Genomic DNA, 21,687 nt, shown 5'->3' on the forward strand with positions numbered 1-21,687 from the left:
CACCGACTTTCCCACCTGCCCAGGTAACAGCAGTAATTCCACAGAACTGCCCCACCAGGCTAGTCGTGTTCACTTTTGCTACACTGCAAGCAACCACAGTGGCAACAGTCGGCAACCTGGCCACCATTTTGCTCCTGCCGCAATGCTCCAGAACTAAAACGGGTGCAAAGCATCTTATATGTGTGAAAGAGTGGACTGGGTGGCTGAGTTGTGGACTTTCTTCAGGTTTTTAAGTAAGAAGGTTGATGGCCACCTGCCACAGATGCTTTAGCTGAGATTCCTGCATTGCAGGGGGTTGGACTAGATGACCCTGGGGGTTCCCTTCCAGCTCTACAATTTTATCATTAAATGCAATTTTTTAAAAAAAAAATCAAGGTAACGGCTGTACTTATCTTGGGAAGCAAAACAAAAATTATTAGAAATTTTCTCAGAGGGGAGGAATTTCAGTTACAGAAATCAGTCACTACCTCTCTCCTTTCTCCCTGGAGAGCTTTTAATCATGAGAAAACTGCGAGCACATCACAGACACATCTTATGCCCTTTTAAAATGTGCTTTTTTGTGGGGTGAGGGGCTGTTGGCTTGTTTTTTTATTATTATTATGTGTTTTGTGGTTTTACATCTTGATTTTATTTTGTGAACCGCCCTGAGACGGTATAGGCCGGTATATAAATTCAATAAAATAAAATAAAATACACTCCCCCCCCATCACTTGAATCCTGTGTCCCGTCCCGTCCCGTCCCCCCCAAAAAACGCTCCCCAGTCCTCCCAGAACACTCTCATCTCTTCTGACTGCAGCCTGGGAAACTCTATATAGCCTTAGCCTCCCAATGCAGAGTGGCCCCTTTTCTCAGAGGAACGCTGCAACAGGTGAGAAAGGCGCTTCTGGCGCGCAGGGTGGGCGGCGGCGTCAGCAGCAGCTGCAGAGCCTCCCAGGGCCTCTTGTTGAAAGGTCTCCTAGCAACCTCCCGGCCAATGGGGCGCCGCGTGGGGAAGGGGGAGGCGGGGCCCGCGCAGTCCGCCCGCGCGTGGGCGGGGCCAGGTCGGTTAGTGCCGGAGGCGGCGGCGGCGGCGAAGGAGGTAGAAGCAGCCGAGGTCGCCAGCTTGCCCCGCCCCCTGTCCTCTCTCTCGCAGCAGCAGGTGGGCAGCGCCAGGTACCTGGCAGGTGAGGGGAGGGCAGCTGCCACTCAGACCAGCGCGGGGGGGGGGGCGGAGTTGCCCCAGGAGCAGGTTTGGGCTTGGGGGGCGGCAGCTCACCCGCCCCACCCCGAGGTGGGTGGGGGGTAGGGAGGGAAGGAGAATAGGAAATAATGCCAACGGGGGGGTGGGGGACAGATGCATAGGGAGGCGGTGCACACGTGGAAGCGGGCCTTGCGGTGGGGGGGGGGTGTGCTAACTCGAGCTGCAGCTGCATTGTAGATTTGTGAAGGGAGCACGAGGGTCATCTAGTCCAGCCCCGTTCTGCAATGCAGGACTCTCTTTGCAATGCAATGCAGGACCCTAAGAATTTGGGGACAGGGGTCTCAAGCACCCACGTGCGCTTGCACCGCCCACGGGGTGGGATGGGGCTGCGCCTACAGTGTTAATCCCTAAATCCCCTGTGGTGACGTGTTGTTTTCTCTCTCTATCTATCTCGTCCAGTGCTGATCGCTTGTCTGCTTGTAAGTAGCCAAACTGGATTCCCTGCCTCTCCTCCCCCCACTCCCGAGCTTTTGGAGATTTAAGTCCAGCCCCCCTCTTAAGTTGATGCGAGCTGTTTGTGGATCTGGTTAATCATTGCTTGGGACAGTCAAGGTTGTCTGCTAGTTTGGTATATGTCACAGGGATGACACCTGGTTGTTTTCCAGTTCATATTGTGCTTGAGCTGCGAAGTGTGGTTCTTGTGCGTTTTCTTAGCTCTGGTGAAAAGAAAAAATAGCAAGATCATCTAGTATTAGAAGGACAAATGGAAATGATAGTGTTGTACTTACTAAACTTATTTTTATCCACCAGGCTTTTTTAAAAGTGTGGTTGTATAGCCTTTATGCAGTCCAGTTTCCCCAGATCTTTCCGGAGATTGCATGCTGATTCTTGTTACAGTGCAAAGACATTGTCCATCAGTTGCAGAAAAACTGTTCATTGTCCCCTCCTCTTGCTACCTTATGCTTCCCCAGACATCTAGTATAATACATACGGGAGACACACAAAGAGCTTGTTAGAAAATCTTAAGGTTAGTTATAGAGTTGTATAATTGCATCATTTCTGTGGCCCCTTAAATTATCCTTTGCAAAATTGGTTTTGTTTCATCCGGATAACAGAGCTGTCTATTAAGGAGATTACTTGCCAAATGAAAGGCTTAAGCTTTTATAAACTCTCTTTGCAATCTAATCTTAGAACACAGTTCTCCATGTGCTCTTCCTAGTTATGGTGTGCAGCACCGTCTCCTGTAATGACATCCTTACCCCATGGTTCATCTCTGAAGCCATGAGTAGCTGTGAACGAGATTTGAAATAAAGTTACGTGATGTCAACTGTTTTATGGACGCTTTGTCTCAACATTTGCAAAATAATCTGAACCCTGTTAGGGGAGGTACATATTCTGCTGCGGAAAGGGGGTTGTGTTTTTAAGAACTTGGAACAAGCCTCTTTTCTTTTTGGATGACACAGCATGTGGTATTGAAAAGGCAGATGGTGTAATGTGATTGCACTGTAGTGCTGTAGGAACCTATTTATCTGCTGTCACTTAATTCTGAACTAGCCGGGGTTCTAAAATCTCACTTTAAACCTATTTATCAAGTCTAAATAATTTACAGCACCATATGAGCTTATAATCGAGCAGTTCTGCATGGAAAGGCTTGCAGTAAAGCTGCCATTATGAATTTGTTTTTAAACCTGCAGTTAAAATTTGCAACTCTCATAGTCTGAATTCAGCCCTGTGTTTACCTGTGTCCACTCTGTTCTGTGAAAATATTTATTCCTGGGGAGGGAATCCTAAGGCACAAATCGAAAATCCACACTGAAGCAAACCAATCAAGTGTTGTATGTTATATAGAGTGACAGGAAACACAGATGGGCAGGACAACACAGATGTTGTTAAGTACCATCTAGTGTGGGTGATTGTTAAATTGGGTTGAATTTTGTACTACCCAAAATTATACATTCATTCTAGGGATATTGAAAGCCAATGTGGTGTAGTGTTTGGGTTCAAATCACTATATGGCCACAAAACTTACTGGGTCACCATGGGTCAGTGGTTGCCTCTTCGCCTATAATTTGATCTCTTTGGAGGAAGTGAGCCTAAAAATGTAATAGCTACTGGCATGTCAATGTCAAGAAAGCATTTTTCTCACATAAAATATAGGTAGCCACTATGCATCTTTTGAGCATGGCTGCGTAAATGAGCGAGTTTGCTACAACCAGAGGTGAGGTGGCTGGGTAGAGGAGACTTTGGACCCTATAAACTTTTATTTGGGAGAGGTTTGGCTCATGATTTCCATTTTCACTTTTAGCATATTATAAAGTCACCACGGGGTTATCTTCCTTAAGACGGTTTTGCTCTTTCCTATGAATGTGGCTTAAACTGACGTTTTTCTCCACTTCAGGGAGCTAGTTCTGAAGTTTATACCCTGACGCCGTCAATACTTCTTGCTACATGGAGTGATGAAGTAATCACCACGCGAAATTGGCTTGGTAGCATAAAAAAAAAGAATAGAGGTAAATCGTCTCACAACTTTGTTCAATTCTGATGTGATATTCTGACCTCGAGTGAATCAGATTTTCTTCCCAGTTTTGAAAAATCATGGAAATATTGTCAGTAATGTCTCTTCCCTCTTTGTGCAGCACACTTTTTTGGGGAGGAATTAACACCGATTCCTGAATGCTTCTATTCCCCCTCCACCCCCCTGTGAAGAATACAGAGTTGATGTGATTGCATATTGATAAACTTCCAATGTATAAAACCCTTTCGTTGCTTATAAGAGCCCATTTGCCATACACGGATGATAAGGCAATTTGTCTAACGCAACCTTGTTACTTTTCCTTTTCTTCACATGGATGATTAAGTATTGATTTGTAACTTGAGGTTTACCTAACTATCACAAACCTCTGCATGGTTTATAAACTGTTAGCCAGGCCCATGGATCTGAAAATCAAAGAGTGTGGCTTCTAACATACATAGAATGCCTCCTGTGCCTGCTTTAGCCTCTCATTTGATTTAAATACTCACGTTAATCTAAAACGTTCTTGCTATTGTAGGAGATGCTTACGTAGGAGATTTAACCCGCAGTGGCTCATAATGCTTCTCTGCTGAAGCAGTTGATCTGTTTCTCTGGATGCGTTAGTTGCTATGGGAGATTGGAACACTGTTACAGTGCCAGCACTGTCGCCAGGTGAATTATTGAAGTCATAAGTTAAATTTTGGATGTCTTAATGCAGGAAGGGTTGATTATAATTATTAAAAGATCTTAGCAGTTGATAGTCGAGACTGACCGTCTGTATACAAAATAGTTAAATTAATCTTTAAAATGGAAATGCATAACTATGTAACTGCTTCTAATAGGTTTTGCTGAAGAAAGTTGTTTTTTGCAGAATTGTGAGATATATATATATATAGAGAGAGAGAGAGAGGTAGCTAAGTATTTCCATCTAACAATCAACAGTAAATTTATTGTAATGTCTTGTATGTTCAGAGTGTTGTGGCTAACGTAGTAAGCTTTGTTGGGGAAAGTTGAGGCATAAGATGCTGTATCTACAAGGTCACTCGTACTGATTATACATAAGAAAGAAGGAAAGTACATTTGTTATTTAATCAGATGCAAAGCTTCATAGTGAGAGATGTCGCCACAAATCTTTTGGAATTGTTCTTATAATTAGCTTGCTGGATGTCATAGCTCTTGGTTTCCAACGTTTAACTGCCGTTGGTTAGTCATCCAAATTATTCAATTGTTTATTGTTTATCTTTGTTATGCAGGAATTACACTTGCCTTGAAACCATCTTGAATGGTCTCTGATGATAGGTATACTTGTTTCAGTAAAACAAAAACGATTGGTAATATTTTTGTAATATTTTGCTTTTTCCTCTCCAGATAATATCACTTGGTATACCTCAGGCAGAAACATGTCCCCCTCAAGCTTAAGTGCACAGCAAGCGCATTGCTCACCACTGCCTTTGTCCAAAAGTGCGCACAGCTTTTTCAGTGCCTTCTGCACAGAAGAGAATGTTGAACAGAGCCTCTCCTATCTTAACAGGGTAAATTGACTTAATTGTGTAGCAAATATAAGCATGCTCTTTGAGGAATGAATGCCCCACTCCACTCCTCCCACCCACCCACCCACCAACCACTAACCACTAAGCATTTGCTCCTTATGGCAGGAATAGTACTCTGTTTGATAAAGACCTGAATGTTGCCAGAGACTGGTTTAAAAGGAATTTGTTCTGTTGCGCTAGGAGCTGACCACGCTGGGCTTCCCTTCGCTTTATGCAGACTCCAGAGGCAAAGAGTTAAACGTAGTATCGGTTTTAAACTGTGTGAATGACATGCTGCTGCTTCAGCGCAAGACTCTGCGAGCTCAGGAAGAAACAGAAACCCAGCATCTAAAACTGGGTAGTGACATGGACCACCTCCAGAACAGCTATACTAAGTTAAAGGTGCAACATTTTATTATTAATTGTTTTATTTTATTTGGAGTTCTCGTTTGCTCTTGATTCCATGGCAGGTTGCAGCCATAAAATTCATTGGAACGCCACCAACGCATAAAAAGGAATGCTGTGTGCAGTATCAGAATGCAGCATTACAGCAGATAATAATAATAATAATAATAATAATAATAATAATAATAATAATTATTATTATTATTATTATTATTATTTATTATTTATACCCCGCCCATCTGGCTGAGCTTCCCCAGCCACTCTGGGCGGTTTCCATTCAAATGTTAAAAACAGTACAGCATTAAATATTGAAAACTTCCCTGAACAGGGCTGCCTTCAGATGTCTTTTAAAGATAGGATAGCTGCTTATTTCCTTCACATCTGAAGGGAGGGTGTTCCACAGGGTGGGCGCCACTACTGAGAAGGCCCTCTGTCTGGTTCCCAGGAAGCTCACTTCTCGCAATGAGGGAACCGCCAGAAGGCCCTCGGCGCTGGATCTCAGTGTCCGGGCTGAACAATGGGGGTGGAGACGCTCCTTCAGATATACTGGACTGAGGCCGTTTAGGGCTTTAAAGGTCAGCACCAACACGGAAACGTACTGGGAGCCAATGCAGATCACTCAGGACCGGTGTTATGTGGTCCCGGCGGCCAGTCCCAGTCACCAGTCTAGCCGCCGCATTCTGGATTAATTGCAGTTTCCGGGTCACCTTCAAAGGTAGCCCCACTTAGAGCACATTGCAGTAGTCCAAGCAGACAACCAACCATTTACCACTGTCCACCTCAGATCAACCCCCTCTTAAAGCCCAGGCAACTCAGTGTTTAACTGGCACCAAAAGATTAATGATGGTGCAAACTGTTTTCCAAGGAGAAGGGAGTTCCATAAACAGGGTGCCATCTTAGAGTGCAGTGATTACTCCCTAAAAAATGAACAGCGAGAGGGGCCTTTCCTGATAACCTTAGCACAAGGGGCACAAATAGGGAGAGGTGGCTCTTTCAAATATTTGTGCCCCTAGTCATTTTGCTTTTAATGCTAACTCCTTGAATTGGGCTTGGTAGCATACAATAGACGAAGATTATTCTGAGATACTGAGCTGATCACCTGGCCTGCTTTCCATTTATCTTCTGAAGTAGAATTTGGATTTATTATTGCAGGTAAATAGAATATTTTAAATGTGTGCTTTTATGTCAACTGACTTACTTAGAATGCCCTCAGTATTTTGTAAGGGAACTCGCTTCAGCCTTGTCATGGACGCAATGTTTAGCTTCCCTGTGTGCCACAATATAGGCATGTATTTTTTTTAGAGTATATCACATGAAAAACTCATAGCGATTAGAGCAAATTCTTGAAGTTGCATTTCACATCAGGGGGCCTTTTACTGCCATATCCTTTTGGTTGGGTCTTCATAGCAGTGCGCTTTATTTAATTCAGAGCAGCGCTACAGCCAGGGCCTTTTTGCAACAATATTCATGGAGTACTGGAACATTTATATTTTATTTTTATTTTTTTGCTGCCTGTGCCAGCCATTTTATGCAGGCACTCATGGCACTTTTATCGCTACATGAGTATGGTCATATCTCTCTCTCTCTCTCTCTCTCTCTCTCTTTTTTTTTTTTAAAAAAGCACTTGCTATGGTAGATATCCTGGTGGTTCTCTCTTTAACACAGCATACTTTGCATGCAGTAGTATAAATGGCTATCAGCCCTACCACTTGTAGCCTTGTGTAAACGGATTAATTCCAGAAGGCAGAGTGTGCTGTGCAACGCACAGGGTCACAATTAGGATTAGTCCCACCTTATTCCAGGTCTGCAGGTTGGAGGCAAATTGATCAACTTCATTAAAATACAGAAGAACATAGAACTTGATTTCAATGCATTCCATGAAGGTAAGCTGTTGTGCTAATGCCCTGGGGTTCAGACTAATAGAAGCCAGTCGCTTAGTACTAAGTGTTTGTTTCTGTGACCGAACACTACAATCTCAGTAGTTTGGCAGCAGCCAGTTGTGTTTCAGGTAAACTTGTGAGAGTGAATTGTGGGTCACTTCCTCTCCCCCTCTTTTTTTTTTAAACAGGAGCAGCTGGAAGCCTCTAGAAGAGAAATAGTTGGACTTCAAGAAAGGGACAGGCAGTTGCAATGCAAAAACAGGAATCTACACCAGTTGCTAAAAACGGAAAAAGATGAGGTTAGTCAGCCTGTACGTTGATGGCAGTGGCATTGATAATTTTTGCTAGACTGAGTGAACTTTTAAAAAATATTGCCAGCCTTTCATTTAAAAGGAAATTCACTAGGTGTGGAGTTGTTGAAACCTGTGTTTGCAGCAGGCTTGTGTAATTGACGGTGTGGAAGCTGTAGCCCTCCAGATGGTGATGGACTACAGCTCCCATCATCACTGACCAGCACTGGCTGCTGATTTTCTGGGGTTCTAAAATGTGAAAGCTTCCCACACAACTACACATGGTTGCCTTCCACAATTTGGAAGGTGACGTGACCAGGGGCTAGAGCTGGCATACTCAATGCGGGTGGTGCTGTGGTCTAAACCACTGAGCCTGTTGGGCTTGCCGGTCATAAGGTTGGCGGTTCGAATCCCCGCGATGGAGTGAGCCCCCGTTGCTCTGTTCTAGCTCCTGCCAACCTAGCAGTTTGAAAGCATGCCAGTGCAAGTAGATAAATAGATACTGTGGTGGTAAGGTAAAGGATGTTTCCGTGTGCTCTGGTTTCCGTCACGGTGTTCCATTGTGCGAGAAGTGGTTTAGTCATGCTGGCCGCATGATCTGGTAAGCTGTCTAAGCACAAACGCCGGCTCCCTCACCCTGAAAGCAAGATGAGCATCACACCCCATAGTCACCTTTGACTATGTCCAGGGGTCATTTACCTTTTACCTTTACTCAACCCAGCAGCCCACCTATTTTGTGTTAAATAAACACATTTCTAGGAAACTCTGCACTGCATCTGCAGTTTCACACCACAGGTAATCAAGTTGTTTTCACGATTATTAACTCTGAAATGAAATAGAGGTGATTTAACGTTATTAGCATCTTAGTTTTTCATTCTAAATCTGCTCAATAGCTTTTAAGTAAGGTTACCAGATGTTCCTGTTTCCTGGGGACAGTCCCTGGATTTACAAATCAGATCCCATACAAAATCCATTGAAGTTGAGAAGTGTCCCCAGATTCATTGAAAATCATCTGGTAACCTTACTTTGAAGGACTCCTTGGAACAGTAGGGAAGGTTGTGTAGGCAAAAGAGAATTTGTGGGTCACCCCTCCCATTTTATTTGGCTCAAGGAAGCTTCCACTGTATCAAAGAGCTTTCCAGAAGCAGTGACACAATTGCATCCAAACCAATAATTGGAATTTCTGGCTGCATCAATAGCAGAAATACTGACCTAAGCAGTTTCATATTAGGCAGGAATTTTAATTCAAAATCAAGAGTAATCTTTTCTTTAAAAATATGCATTTTGTAGGTACAGAAACTACAGAACATTGTTGCAAGTCGAGCCACCCAGTACAATCATGATATGAAGAGGAAAGAAAGAGAATACAACAAATTGAAGGAGCGCTTTCATCAACTTCTTATGAACAAGAAAGATAAAAAAATGAGTATGTCTTCTAAATCTTTTTCTAGGGGTGGGGCTGGTCAGTTTTGTTTCGCACTCTAGTTTTAAGTGATCAGTCATTGCCCTTTTTGTTTCCAAACTGATAGGCATGGAAACTCCTAAATTTTGGTAAATTCTGGCAGTTTAGGGAAGACTGTTCCTCAGGTTGCATTGTCCAAACATCATGATGCAGGAAAAGTGGTACCTTCGAAGAAACACAGTACAGTCGTACCTTGGAAATCCATTCGACTTCCAAAACGTTTGGAAACCAAAGTGCAGCTTCTGATTGGCTGCAGGAAGCTCCTGCAGCCAATTGGAAGCTGCGGTAGCCCCGTCGGACGTTTGGATTCCAAAGAATGTTCACAAACCGGAACAATCACTTCCGGGTTTGCGGAGTTGGGAGAGCCAAAACATCCGAGTACCAAGGTGTTTGGGATCCAGGGTACGACTGTATATTGCTTTTCTCAGAACCTAACTTGATATGAAGCCTAACTCGGGGTTGGCAGGTAGACGGCACTGGATGTTTCTGGTATGTTTAGGTTCGGACATAGCAAGGACGACAACCAGTGCCAACTTGCCAATGTCCATCTGCATGAGGCTGAAAGTGGACAGTGTAATGACACAGTCTCACTCACTTGGGCTTCTGGTACTTCACACAGCATAATGCAATACAAAATGTATGGTCAATTGTCATCTTCTAGGGTGTCTGAAATGTGTTTTTATTTTCTCCTTCTTGCAGCCATGGATGTTCTAAACTATGTAGGTAGAGTTGATGGCAAGAGAGGTGCATGGAGAACTGGGAAAACAGAAGCGAGGTGAGCCGGTCAATGTCTAATGTTAAAGAGCTATTACTGCTTTATTTTTGCTTACGACACAGTTTTATTTTTGCATTTTTCATGCTTAGTTACTATGCGTGTTCTGCTTTCAGAAACGAAGAGGAGATGTTCAAAGCTCTCTTAAACGAGTACGAACAGCGTCAGAAGCAGCTTCTGATAGAAAATGCTGAGCTCAAAAAGCTGCTTCAGCAAATGAAGAAGGAGATAATCTCTCTCCTTCCATCACAGAAGCAGAAACCCAAGGAGAAGGCTGAAGATGGCAATGGAACTGTAAGTTTTAAAACACACACACACAGAAAGCAAAAACAAAATTGCACCGTAAGATGTTGTACCATGAGATCGTATGAATTGTTTTTCACTTTTGTCTTCTGCAATTCATCTTTTAAATGGTTAGACTTGCATCTTCCACCAGGTGCTACTTGAGTAGTTCCGAACTAAGATAACCATACAGTCAATGGGAATTAGTCACAAGTAACCTAACTTCCTGTTGTCTTTGTCCATGGAGTTTTCTTGGCAAGGATACAGGAGTGGCTTGCCGGTTCCTGCTCCAGGTGGATCACGTTTGGTCAAAACTCTCCACTATGACCTGTTCATCTTGTGTGCCCTGCTCGGCATAGTTCATAGCTTCTCTGAGTTCTTCAAGCCCCTTCGCCACGGCAAGGCAGTGATCCATGAAGGGATCCCATGGACTGCAAGAAGATCAAACACATCCATTCTTAAGGAAATCAGCCCTGAGTGCTCACTGGAAGGACAGATCGTGAAGCTGAGGCTCCAGTACTTTGGCCACCTCATGAGAAGAGAAGACTCCCTGGAGAAGACACTGATGCTGGGAAAGATGGAGGGCACAAGGAGAAGGGGGCGACAGAGGACGAGATGGTTGGATAGTGTTTTCGAGGTTACCGGCATGAGTTTGACCAAACTGCGGGAGGTAGTGGAGGACAGAGGTGCCTGGTGTGCTCTGGTCCATGGGGTCACGAAGAGTCGGACACGACTAAACGACTAAACAACAACAACAACCTAACTTCTCCTGTTGACTTCAAAATGTGCCATAGTCAGGCTTTAACGCCACATGTTTTATTTTCTGCAAGACAGGAACAGCAGATTTCTGTTCCTTGGGGGAGAGCATAGTTTATATATATACGGGTGTGTTTTCATTAACTTGGGCATGTTGGAATTGTTTCTCTTAAACCAGAAATTAAATTTCTGCCAGCAGCATTTCATTTTTTTTATATTTCCCATTATTACACAAACTTCAGAGCTAGATTATATGTGCAAAACAGATTAACTCCAGCTAAACTGCCCTGGTATTTGACTCCCCTTATTATTCTATCTACTCTGTGCGCCTGTATCTGCCTGTTACTTTCACTGCTTCCATAGTTATTAAAGCATCACTTGACAGTCATCATAACATTTAACACTATAACATTTGAACACATTGTGTCATTCTTTTTTACTTTCAGTAGATGGAGTTATTGCTTTATTTTGCCACAAGAAACACCCTGGTTTATAGGATTGGAACTAGTGACTTAGGGTGGCAGGCTTAAAGCACGAGAGAAATTGGGAGATTCTTGGGGACTGAATTAATGTATCTTCTTTGAAGAATTATATTTTGTGGGTGTGTTGTTTTTTTTAAAAAATATGATCAAGGTACTATTTTCCTGAAATGTTCTATGCTGCCTTTTCAACTGCATTTGCAGTATATTTGACAAAAACATGTTTTTTAAAAAAAGTTTTTGGAGCCAATGCAATTTCACAACCAGTTCTGAGTGGATCATGTCCAGAAAAACAGGATTTTAGAATTCTGAGCTGCCTTAACTGGTAGGAGATGCTGGTTAAAGGCTATGGAAATATCCTTTTATTTAAGCGGTTTTCTAGAGGAGGTGTACACATTGTGCATATAAATAGCTGTGTAGATGAATAGCCTGTGCTGGAAAGCATAATGTTGTAATCATAACTTATGTATATTTGTTTGAAGATTTATCTTCGTTTTTCAACTCAAAAAAAGTTCTCAAAATAGGAGCACTAAAAGCAAAATATTTACAGTCAACCATCTACATTAAAACACAAACTAAATCAACAGTATTAAAAGTAGGATAATATGAACCAAACAATCCCACAATTAGCACATACACTTTTGGAAACCACTGCTGCTTCATGGATATTGTCTAAACCAGGCATTTCCTTTCAGGTTCTCTCAGACATGGAGGAGGACTCTGGAGAAGCAAATAAAGAGAATGTGTGGGAACTTTCTTGTGAAACAGTGCGTGAACAGCTTGCTAACAGCATTCGGAAACAGTGGAGAATGCTGAAAAATCATGTGGAAAACCTGGACAACCAAGGTAAAAGTAGAGACCTGCATCATACTTGAGCCATCTTTAATCCTTCTGTAATGTTGGTTGAGCACTTGCTATGGAAATACCTATTTAATACAGTTTTCTAGTGGTGCTGTGATCACTCACTACAAAACATCTCAAGCAATAGAAACTGGATTTTCCTTACTACAGGGGAACAGCTAGAAGAAAGTTGCATTTAATACAATCATTTTATTTAAGATACATTATGACAGAAAAATTTTGTTATGCCCTTCAGGAATTGGGGAACAAAACTTACATCATTGTCTATTTACAAATCACATAATTCATAATCACACAAGCATTATTAGCAGGTTTGACTTTAATGGAAAATTCTTGGTCTCCCAGTTCTTTCAGTTGTAGAAGTTTTGAGAATAGCACTTCTGTTATCCTGTATTTTCAGGCATTTTGGGTTCTTCTGCTTTCCATCTGTAAGGTTTTATCCTTCTATATATTACAGCCCCTAATAAACTCAGTAATGTCCAGTGCCCGTTTTTTTTGTGTTTTTTTTAATTTTCCTTTGTACATTAAGTAAACAATCACATTCTGATTCCATTCAAGTCTTTTGGAGCCTTGCTAATGCCTTCATTGGACATTTGGCATAATTGCTTTGAAAGAAATGCTGGCCATTTATCTAATGACTAAGAGAGTCCATGTAGCCCCAGAGAACATTAGCAATTTAACAGAGAACTGAGTGTTGATTTTCTCCATTTCCATTATACAGAGGACTGGTGAGTATGATCTGTGCTGCAACACCTCCAGAATTTATTGACTTCTATGGTTGATTCTTTGTAGATTTTTCTCCTCTAGAACAAATTCAGTAACTATTTCTTAATAAAAAGGCAGAAATTAACAGAAGGTAACTTTTCAAACTTGCAGTATCGCATGTGCATTCTGGGTCACCAAACGAGAAAGATACAATCTCAAGAGAGAGCCATGAGCTAGAAGTCGAGAGGCTGCAGTTGGAAATTCAGCAGTGCAAAGAGATGGTGAAAACTCAGCAGCAGCTCTTACAGGTAAGCATCTTATCAGATACATGGTCTTAGATGAAGTGTGCAAGAGGTATCAAGTACTGCATTTTTCGCTCTATAAGATGCACCCAACCATAAGATGCACCTAGTTTTTAGAGGAGGAAAACAAGAAAGCAACACAAAGCCTCCTGAGCGAAGAGGCACGAGCGCTCCGGCTGCGCTCAAGAGGCTTTGCGTGGCTATCCCTGAAGCCAGGAGAGCAGGAGGGATCGGTGCACACCGATCCCTCTTGCTCTTCTGGCTTCAGCGATAGCTGCACAGCCTGCATTCGCTCCATAAGATGCACACACATTTCCCCTTACTTTTTAGGAGGGGAAAAGTGCGTCTTATAGAGCGAAAAATACGGTAGTTCAGTCTTAGCTTTCTACTTAACAATTTCCTCATGCTCTTTTAGATCTGTAGCACTTAAATAATACTAATACAGATCTACAAACAGTTTTAAAACGTGCACATTTTAACATGATTTTAAGAAGTCTGCCTTGCCTGTGCATTGTTGGATCCTGGCACAAATGGAAAAGAACAAGGCCACAAATTCCTGAAGGGGGTTATGCAGGCTTTTGTATCCTGGTGTGCTTCAGAACTAATTTTAGGAAGGAGGGCAAGGAAAACAAAACTCTAGCTGCTCTGCTTCCTTGCACTTTGAATTGACTAGTTTTAGAACTTTTCATGCCTGCTGCAGGTTACATAATGTTCCAAGTACAGAGCAGCTGAATTGAAATGGAATCTCTTTCTTATGCTCAGTAGTTCAGTTTATAGATTCCTTCTTTCCACCAACACATGCTTTTCTGACTTTTTGGCCTAGTAGAACACCTAGTTAATTGTCAAGTTTATTTTGACTTTTTCTGGTAACTAAATATAACTTTATTTTGGCCCAGGTAGTAGCTTCCAAATAATCACTTCTCATTCCCCCCCCCCCCCCGTACTTACGTGCAGCAGCAGCTAACTTCTCCATGTGATGATGACACCAATATGTTGCTAAAGGACTGTTACTTGCTGGAAGAAAAGGAGAGGCTGAAGGAGGAGTGGAAACTGTTCCGGGAACAGAAGAAGAACTTTGAGAGAGAGCGCAAAAGTTTTACAGAGGCTGCTATCAGGCTTGGACTTGAGGTACTCAGAATGATTCTGTGCTTTCTAAGGCTGGAGATCAGTCTTTTTGTGTGCTTCTCAGGTAAATCAAATTACCGGGAAGTAGAGCTGATCTGCGTAGCAGGCCTTGTTCATATTGTGTCCACTGTTTACCACACAATGAACACTCAAATGTTTGAAAGCAAAAGCAGGCAGGGCATGTTTAAGGGAGCTGCAGCTAGCTACAGCTTCTTTGCATTTATCTATTTGTATTTATAGATGTGCACCCCCCACTAAAACATGCCTGCTGTATGATGTCTGATCAGCCTTTGGTTCTAATTCCAACCATCCAAGTATTACAGCTTGCGGGTTCCCCTAGGTTGGCCTAGGGGATGTTGAGCTAGAAGAGCCATGGACCTGATGCTTACAGTTTGTGCTCAGCAGCACCATAGTTCCAGGTGAAGCTCTGCAAAAGCTCTAAAACTTTGTGATAGCATTCCTTCTCTGTTTAGTGTGGGAGGTATGCAAGCATATATTTTTATTCCTCTTTCTACAGGAAAGCAGAGGTGTGAGTTTAGATCCAGTGAGCCAGTGTGGTGTAGTGGTTAAGAGTGGTAGACAAGTTATCTGGTGAACCGGGTTCGCGTCTCCGCTCCTCCACATGCAGCCTGCTGGGTGACCTTGGGCTAGTCACATTTCTCTGAAGTCTCTCAGCCTCCCTCACCTCACAGAGTGTTTGCTGTGGGGGAGGAAGGGAAAGGAGAATGTTAGCCGCTTTGAGGCTTCGGGTAGTGATAAAGCGGGATATCAAATCCAAACTCCTCCTCCTCCTCCTCCTCCTCCTCTTCTTCTTTTAACTAAGCATCTCTTGAAGCTCCTTTCTCACTCTTTCCTGCGCTTGCTCAGAGTGGATCCAAATTCTCTCTTTGCTGCTTGTTCTCAGGCATCCTCTCCCTCTTTCATTTCTTCTTTCCTTTTGCCTTATAATCCTTTGAACCTATGAAAATCCGTGATGTTAAAGCTTCTGCGTCCTTCAAGTTAGAAGACTATGATCAACTCGTGTGTTTTTCATAAGAGCAGAATAGTCCTTAGGTCAGATGCTTCTTTCATCTTTGAAGTCGACACCATATTTCACAGGACATTTTTCAAAGGAGCTTGCTCTTACTCCCTCATGTCCTGAACCTTTTCTGTTGCCCCAAATGTTCTCTGGCTGCTGAGCAAAACCTGGCACAAATTACCGTACACATCATTCAAAGAGACAATCTCTTTGTTTCCTTCCATCTCACCTCCTTGGGGGGAAAAGATCACCAGCCCTGCAATTGCCAGGTGGACCAAAGCCTGCTTAGCTTTGGCCTATGAAGTGCAGCACATCCCAACACCTCTGAACATAGGAACACATTCCACCAGTGTGGCTGCCGCCTCAATCAAATGTCTTCTGCCATCTCGGAAAGCTGCCAGGCAGCAACTTGGTCCTTGGATAAGCACCTTCACAAGATGCTACAATCAGGACTAAGGCATCTCCCCATTGGCCAGTGTTGAGTGGGTCCCCAGATGTTGTGGGACTACAACTCCCATCATTCCTAGCCAGCGTGATCAGTGGTTAGGGATGATGGGAGTTGTAGTCCAACAACATCTGTGGACCCACAGGTTGAGAACCGCTGCTGTAGGCAGTGTTTTCAGCCCAGAGTTGTCCTCCCTTTGTAAACAGCCACTGGCCCACCCAGTATTTAATAGAGCCTGTTACACATTCCATCTTGGGAGAACTCCTTCACCAAACAGAGAATGGAATGTTGGTACTTGCAGGGAAGTTCATTTCTGATTTGGGGTGCAGATGTATTAAGCTTAAATTGGCTATCAAATTGTGCAGGAGGCTCTTTCATGGTCTCCTATAGCCAGGTCATTACGCGCATTATTCAATTGCTTTTTCTGCTGCAGACTTGGCCATGATGTGAAACTTATGGGGGTGGGGTGGGGAGAGCTTAGGTTCAGTACCTGAAGTTGCATGGTCCATGTTTTCCTGTGTGAGTGGGAGATAACCCACCTCCACTAACCAAAGCAGAAGGGGACCTCCAGGTGAAGGCCAATGTTATGATCTTCTTTAACAGCCTGCGTTCAGTTAATTTATTAAGTATAGTGCCAAGATGTATGTTGATTTGTTGTGGTAATTTTGGGTTTTCTCTTGGTGTAGAGGAAGGCGTTTGAGGAGGATCGCGGGACTTGGCTGAAGCAACAGTTCTTGAGTATGACTCCTGACCAAAATAAATGCGACAACGCGAAACCTCAAAGTGCCTTCTGGGGAAGTAAGACTTTTATAAAAAAAACTCTTCACAAACTCATTCTCCCTTTAACAGCAGAAATGCCTACCTTTAGCTGTAAATCTCTACGACTAAATTTGTGGTGATAAGTGCAATATTGTTCACTGGTTTTCTGTTGTATACACTTAGCGTAAGTAAAGGACATGATAAAGGTCAATGCAGTGTAATGCAATGATTTCATTTTACTTCCTAATGAACTGCTCGCTGCACCAACAAACCTCTATTAGCTTCCCGACTCTGACAGCATTTGGCCTTATTGTTTCCTAAGAAGCAACATTTGTTTTGCAGGTACCGACTCGGATTATCCATTAGCAAATTTCAGGTATCGCCAAAAGAAACTGAACCACATGACCAATGCCTCCAAATTCTCAGATGTTTGTCAGGCAGCTCTGCATATCCTTGAGAACAGGTATCCGCGTTTATTCTATCACTTTTACCTCCCCTTCCCTACAGCATTAAAAAGTTAACAGGCTGTGGTAGAAATATTCACGAACCTCAGAAGTTTTTGGATTAGATGTTTGTTCCAAGAGATGTTAGAATCACTTGACTCTGTGTAATAATTGTTCTCTTGCATAGGAGCCAACTCCTAAGGGCCGGGGGGGGGGGCGGCTTCCACCCCCACAATAAAATATTTGAGGGGGCTGGCCCCCAATAAAATTGATGGGCATTCCCAAATGGGGTGTGTGCACTGTGTCATGTGATTGGTTATGCTTCCCTGGGCCCCCACAATATTTATTCAAGTTGGCACCCTTGTTCTTTCTCTTATGTAATCTGTTCTTAGCTGTTTCCTGGCTTCAACAAGTATAATGGTTAGACAGTTGGATTAGGGTCTGAGAGATCTGGGTTCAAATCCTCACTCAGCCATGAGGCTCACTGGATGGTCTTGAGGCAGTTGCCTTCTCTCAGCCCAAGTGGGGGGGGGGGTGTTGTGAAGCTAAAACGGGAAGGTGGGTGACCCACATTTGCCACTCCAAACTCGTTTCAGGAAAGGTGGGGTAGGAATATAATAGTAAATATAATACAACCCCTCCCTAACAGTTTTCCAGTCTCACAAGGTCTTGCAAGAAGTCTGACGGAGAGATGGGTTAATTCTGCAATGAATTGGGGCATTCCAACATATGTTTATTTTTTATTACAGTCGTACCTCGGAAGTCGAACGAAATCCATTCCGGAAGTCCGTTTGACTTCCAAAACTTTGGGAAACCAAAGCGCGGCTTCCGATTGGCTGCAGGAAGCTCCTGCAGCCAATCGGAACCTGCTTCAAACGTTTGGGATCCAAAGGACCTTTGAAAACCGGAACACTCACTTCCGGGTTTGCGGCGTTTGGGAGCCAAAATGTTGAACTCGCAAGGCGTTTGACTTCTGCAGTACGACTGTATTTACTTATAAAAGTATTTAAATACCACTAAATCACATGAAAGTGGTTTTACAACATTAAAAAGATATAAAATAAAAAAAAGAGTTTAAAACAAGCAGCAACAAACCATTGGGGGGGGGGGAGGCCTGGCAGACTAAAAAAGTTTTCAGCAGGCATTTAAAAGTTGGCACAGAAGGCACCCGATGAATCTCTATTGACAGAGTATTCCGCAAGACTGGGCCAATGACACTCACAACTCGGTTTCTTCTTGTTGTCACACGAACCTCACCAACTTGAGGAATGGTCAGCAATGCTCCTGCATAGGGTCTCAGTGACTGAGCTGAGATATAAGGGTTCAGGGTGCTCCCTGAGTTGCCTTGGAGTGGACCTAAGTTGTTCAGGGACTTGTAAATCAATACAAGAACCTTGAACCTGGCTTGGTGGTAGATGGGCAGTCAGTGCAGCTGTTTTAACAATGGTGTCACACGTTTTCGGCCATAAACTCCCATCAGCGGCCCTCAAGTTTGTTGGCCCTCAAGTTTGTTGTCGCACACCTGGCCGTAGAGCTGTTGTTGGAATTGTTCAGGGCAGGGCAAGTCTACACCACGTAGACCAAGCCAATTGTATCCCACCAGCCCTGCGTTTTGCTTGGCATGGGCCATTCCTTGCACCATGGAGGTAGAAAACGAAGAACCCAATGGTACATTGCCATATATAATTGCCGTATATAATTGGTAAACAATGCCTGGCTTGGGGGAGGTGTCATAAATGGCATGAGCCAGGGCTCCTCCTCCAAATTAATGTGCTTGACTCTCTCTTCTTGTTTCTGTTTCTCCTTGGCCTCAAGTGCTCCTCTGGATAAAACGCCCGATGACCGAAAGCCAAGCCAGGTTAGAAAGGAACAGTTGAGAAAGATGCAGACTACTGATGCCAGTCCCGTTGCGCAAGACGATGCGGACAGCTTGCACATGCCACTGCCAGCAAACTTATGCACAGACCACATAGATAACTTGCCTTAGATTCTCGGACCTCTTTCTCTCTCTCTCTCTCTCTCTCTCTCTCTCTCTGCTTAACTGGATGTGTCCATAAACTTTCGTTTGGTGAAACAGGGTGTTTGTTTTTCATGGAATCAATCAGCGGACATTGATAGCGGTTGTGCTGTATGTGTGGCTTTTTAAGGATCCTTCCTCCCCCCATCCCAGCCCTCACTTCGGACCTTTCCTGTCTGTACCCTTTTTGAAAGGCTGTTTAAATATATATGTCTTGAAACAGATTATATTCTTAGAACAGAAGACGTTCTTGAACGAAAGGAATGTGTGAATCTTATGATAGCGAAATTGTATTTTTTACTTCAGGTACTAGTAGTGCTTTTAGCACTAGTATGGCGGGAAATATTCACTTGCGTCTCAAGTGTAACTGGCATTGAAACTCTTCCCCCCACCCCCAACTTGAATGTACAGCATATTGCAGGTGATTAACACGGCAGGTTCTATATTTATTGTGTGACTTTGGGATTACCTCTTTACATAAATTAAAAAGCAAGGTATTAGCTTGCACATAGATGGAGACACACACACACACACACACACACACACACACACACGATAACGTGTCAATGCCATGAAACTAAATTCACAGGTCCCAAAAAATCATAGTATTTTACATGCCAATTGTCACAGAGGTGTTTTTTTTAATTGTGATACTATGTTTACAGATGGGGGATTTTTTTTAATGCTCAGAGAAAAAGAACCTTATAATGCATCTGCAAAATAAATGTAATAAGCGTATTCTACAAAATACAAATGAATGGATTCTGGTGTTTTATTTATCAATTGGAAGCACTGTACCAAATCGGAGGTAGGTTACGATGGAGCTCCCTCTGGCTTGCCAGGGTCTTCCTCTGGCCTCTGAATTCTAACTGCTAAGCATTCAGTGTTTCATCAGCTCATGAATCTATGCTTGAAGAATCAAAGTTGTGTTTATTTGTATGCACTATAATTTTTAGAATTGATTCTTTCCGTGAAAAGGCGTTGCGGTATCTCCCTGCTACACAGTTTGCATTATGTAATGCATTTTAGCAAAACAAATAAGAACTTTGCGATTCTTTTTGCAAGTTTCTGGGGTTTCTAAAATGTAAGACTTGGAGCCAATTCACACAAAATTATTTCTTCTACATGAGAGAAGACCCGATACACTTTTTTAATGGTGTGCATGTAGGCATATACCTACTGCAGAGGTCACTCATCGTATTGGGCCAATGGCCACATTTCGAATAGCAGTTGTGAGGGTGTGACTCGTAACACAAAATAACACCCACATCTTGAAAGAGCACCACAAGAGACAAGGCACCAGAGTGTTGTGGACATGCCTCACCCTCCGGTGTGGGGGAAAGGCAGCTACATCACCCACCATTGTGCTCAGGGAAGCTGCTTATTCAGAACATTAAATAAAAAAAGGACATTGCCTGCTTTTGACACAGTGACATTCTTGGCTTCATGGAATGCTTGAGAATATTTGACAGTGATCAAACAACGGGCAATCTGTTGACTGGTCAACTGACACTTCTTGACCGGTCAGCTCCCCAACTTGCCAGCACAACACTGACATCAGTCAAACTTTCAGTTTGGGTCATACTCAGATAATCTGCAAACTTGACAAACCCAGAAGGTAAATGGAAACAGGTGAGTGAAGACACCTCAACCCCCCGTCACATCTTCTAACTTAGCAAGTGCTGATAGGACTTCAGATACAGTTGGCAATCCATTGCTCCACACACCTCAAGGTTAGAATCCTGCAACGTGTTATACATAAGGCTGCCTCTGAAGACAGCTTGGAAACCTGCTGGTGCAGAATTCAGCCGCCTGGTTGCTTACAGGAGCAAGACAGAGCATATAATGTCAATCCTAGTCCAGCTGCACTGGCAGCCAATTAGTTTCCGAGCCCAATTCAAAGGGCTGGTTTTGACCTATAAAACCTTCAATGGCTCAGGACCGCAATAACACCTCTCCATTTGAACCTACCCTATGTTCAGCATCTGAGGCCCTTTTTCATGAGCCTCATCCACGAATCCAGAGGGTAGCAACATGAGAATGGGTCTTTTCTGCAGTGGCTTCCCACTTGTGGAATGTTCTCCCCATGGAGGCCTCAGTGGCACATTCATAATACACCTTTAGGCACCAGGCAAAAATGTTCCTCTTGAACCAGGCCTTTGGCTGATTAACCTTCTATGGCCTTTCAAATCTGTGGGAGGGGGGAGTTATTGGTTTCCCTTTGTTCTTATTTTTATTATGTATTTGGTGGGCTTTATATTGTAATTTTACATTTTGAACCTCCCTGAGATCTACGGATGAAGGGCAGTATATAAATGTAATCTACAACAACAACAGTCCACCCCACTAAGAATTACAGTCTGAGATTGCACTCCTATATCCAATTAACCGAGGAGTAAACCCCAATGAACTGAATGGGGCTTGCTTCCGAATCGACGTGTAGGATTTCACTGTAAATTAGTCAC

At 43.2% G+C, this 21,687-nt stretch overlaps 1 protein-coding gene across 5 annotated transcripts; it reads left to right on the forward strand.

Annotated features, from left to right (window-relative positions):
* The first annotated feature begins 1,024 nt into the window (after nucleotides 1-1,024).
* SSX2IP (SSX family member 2 interacting protein) lies at nucleotides 1,025-19,976 on the forward strand. 5 transcript variants are annotated; one of them, XM_028732928.2, is made up of 15 exons: nucleotides 1,025-1,163; nucleotides 3,579-3,690; nucleotides 4,231-4,364; nucleotides 5,061-5,224; nucleotides 5,423-5,623; nucleotides 7,695-7,805; nucleotides 9,087-9,222; nucleotides 9,958-10,033; nucleotides 10,147-10,324; nucleotides 12,243-12,393; nucleotides 13,285-13,421; nucleotides 14,370-14,543; nucleotides 16,690-16,801; nucleotides 17,105-17,225; nucleotides 19,021-19,976. In XM_028732928.2, exons 3-15 carry the CDS (start codon nucleotides 4,322-4,324, stop codon nucleotides 19,190-19,192), a joined length of 1,776 nt encoding a protein of 591 aa, XP_028588761.2. In that variant the 5' UTR covers nucleotides 1,025-1,163; nucleotides 3,579-3,690; nucleotides 4,231-4,321; the 3' UTR covers nucleotides 19,193-19,976. The 5 variants fall into 5 exon arrangements, with proteins under 5 accessions (XP_028588761.2, XP_028588765.2, XP_028588762.2 ...); XM_028732932.2 differs by having other exon boundaries at nucleotides 14,373-14,543; XM_028732929.2 differs by having other exon boundaries at nucleotides 1,025-1,138.
* Nucleotides 19,977-21,687: the final 1,711 nt, after the last annotated feature.

This window comes from Podarcis muralis, chromosome 5 (genome assembly GCF_964188315.1).
Source record: "Podarcis muralis chromosome 5, rPodMur119.hap1.1, whole genome shotgun sequence".
NCBI classification, from domain to species: domain Eukaryota; kingdom Metazoa; phylum Chordata; class Lepidosauria; order Squamata; family Lacertidae; genus Podarcis; species Podarcis muralis.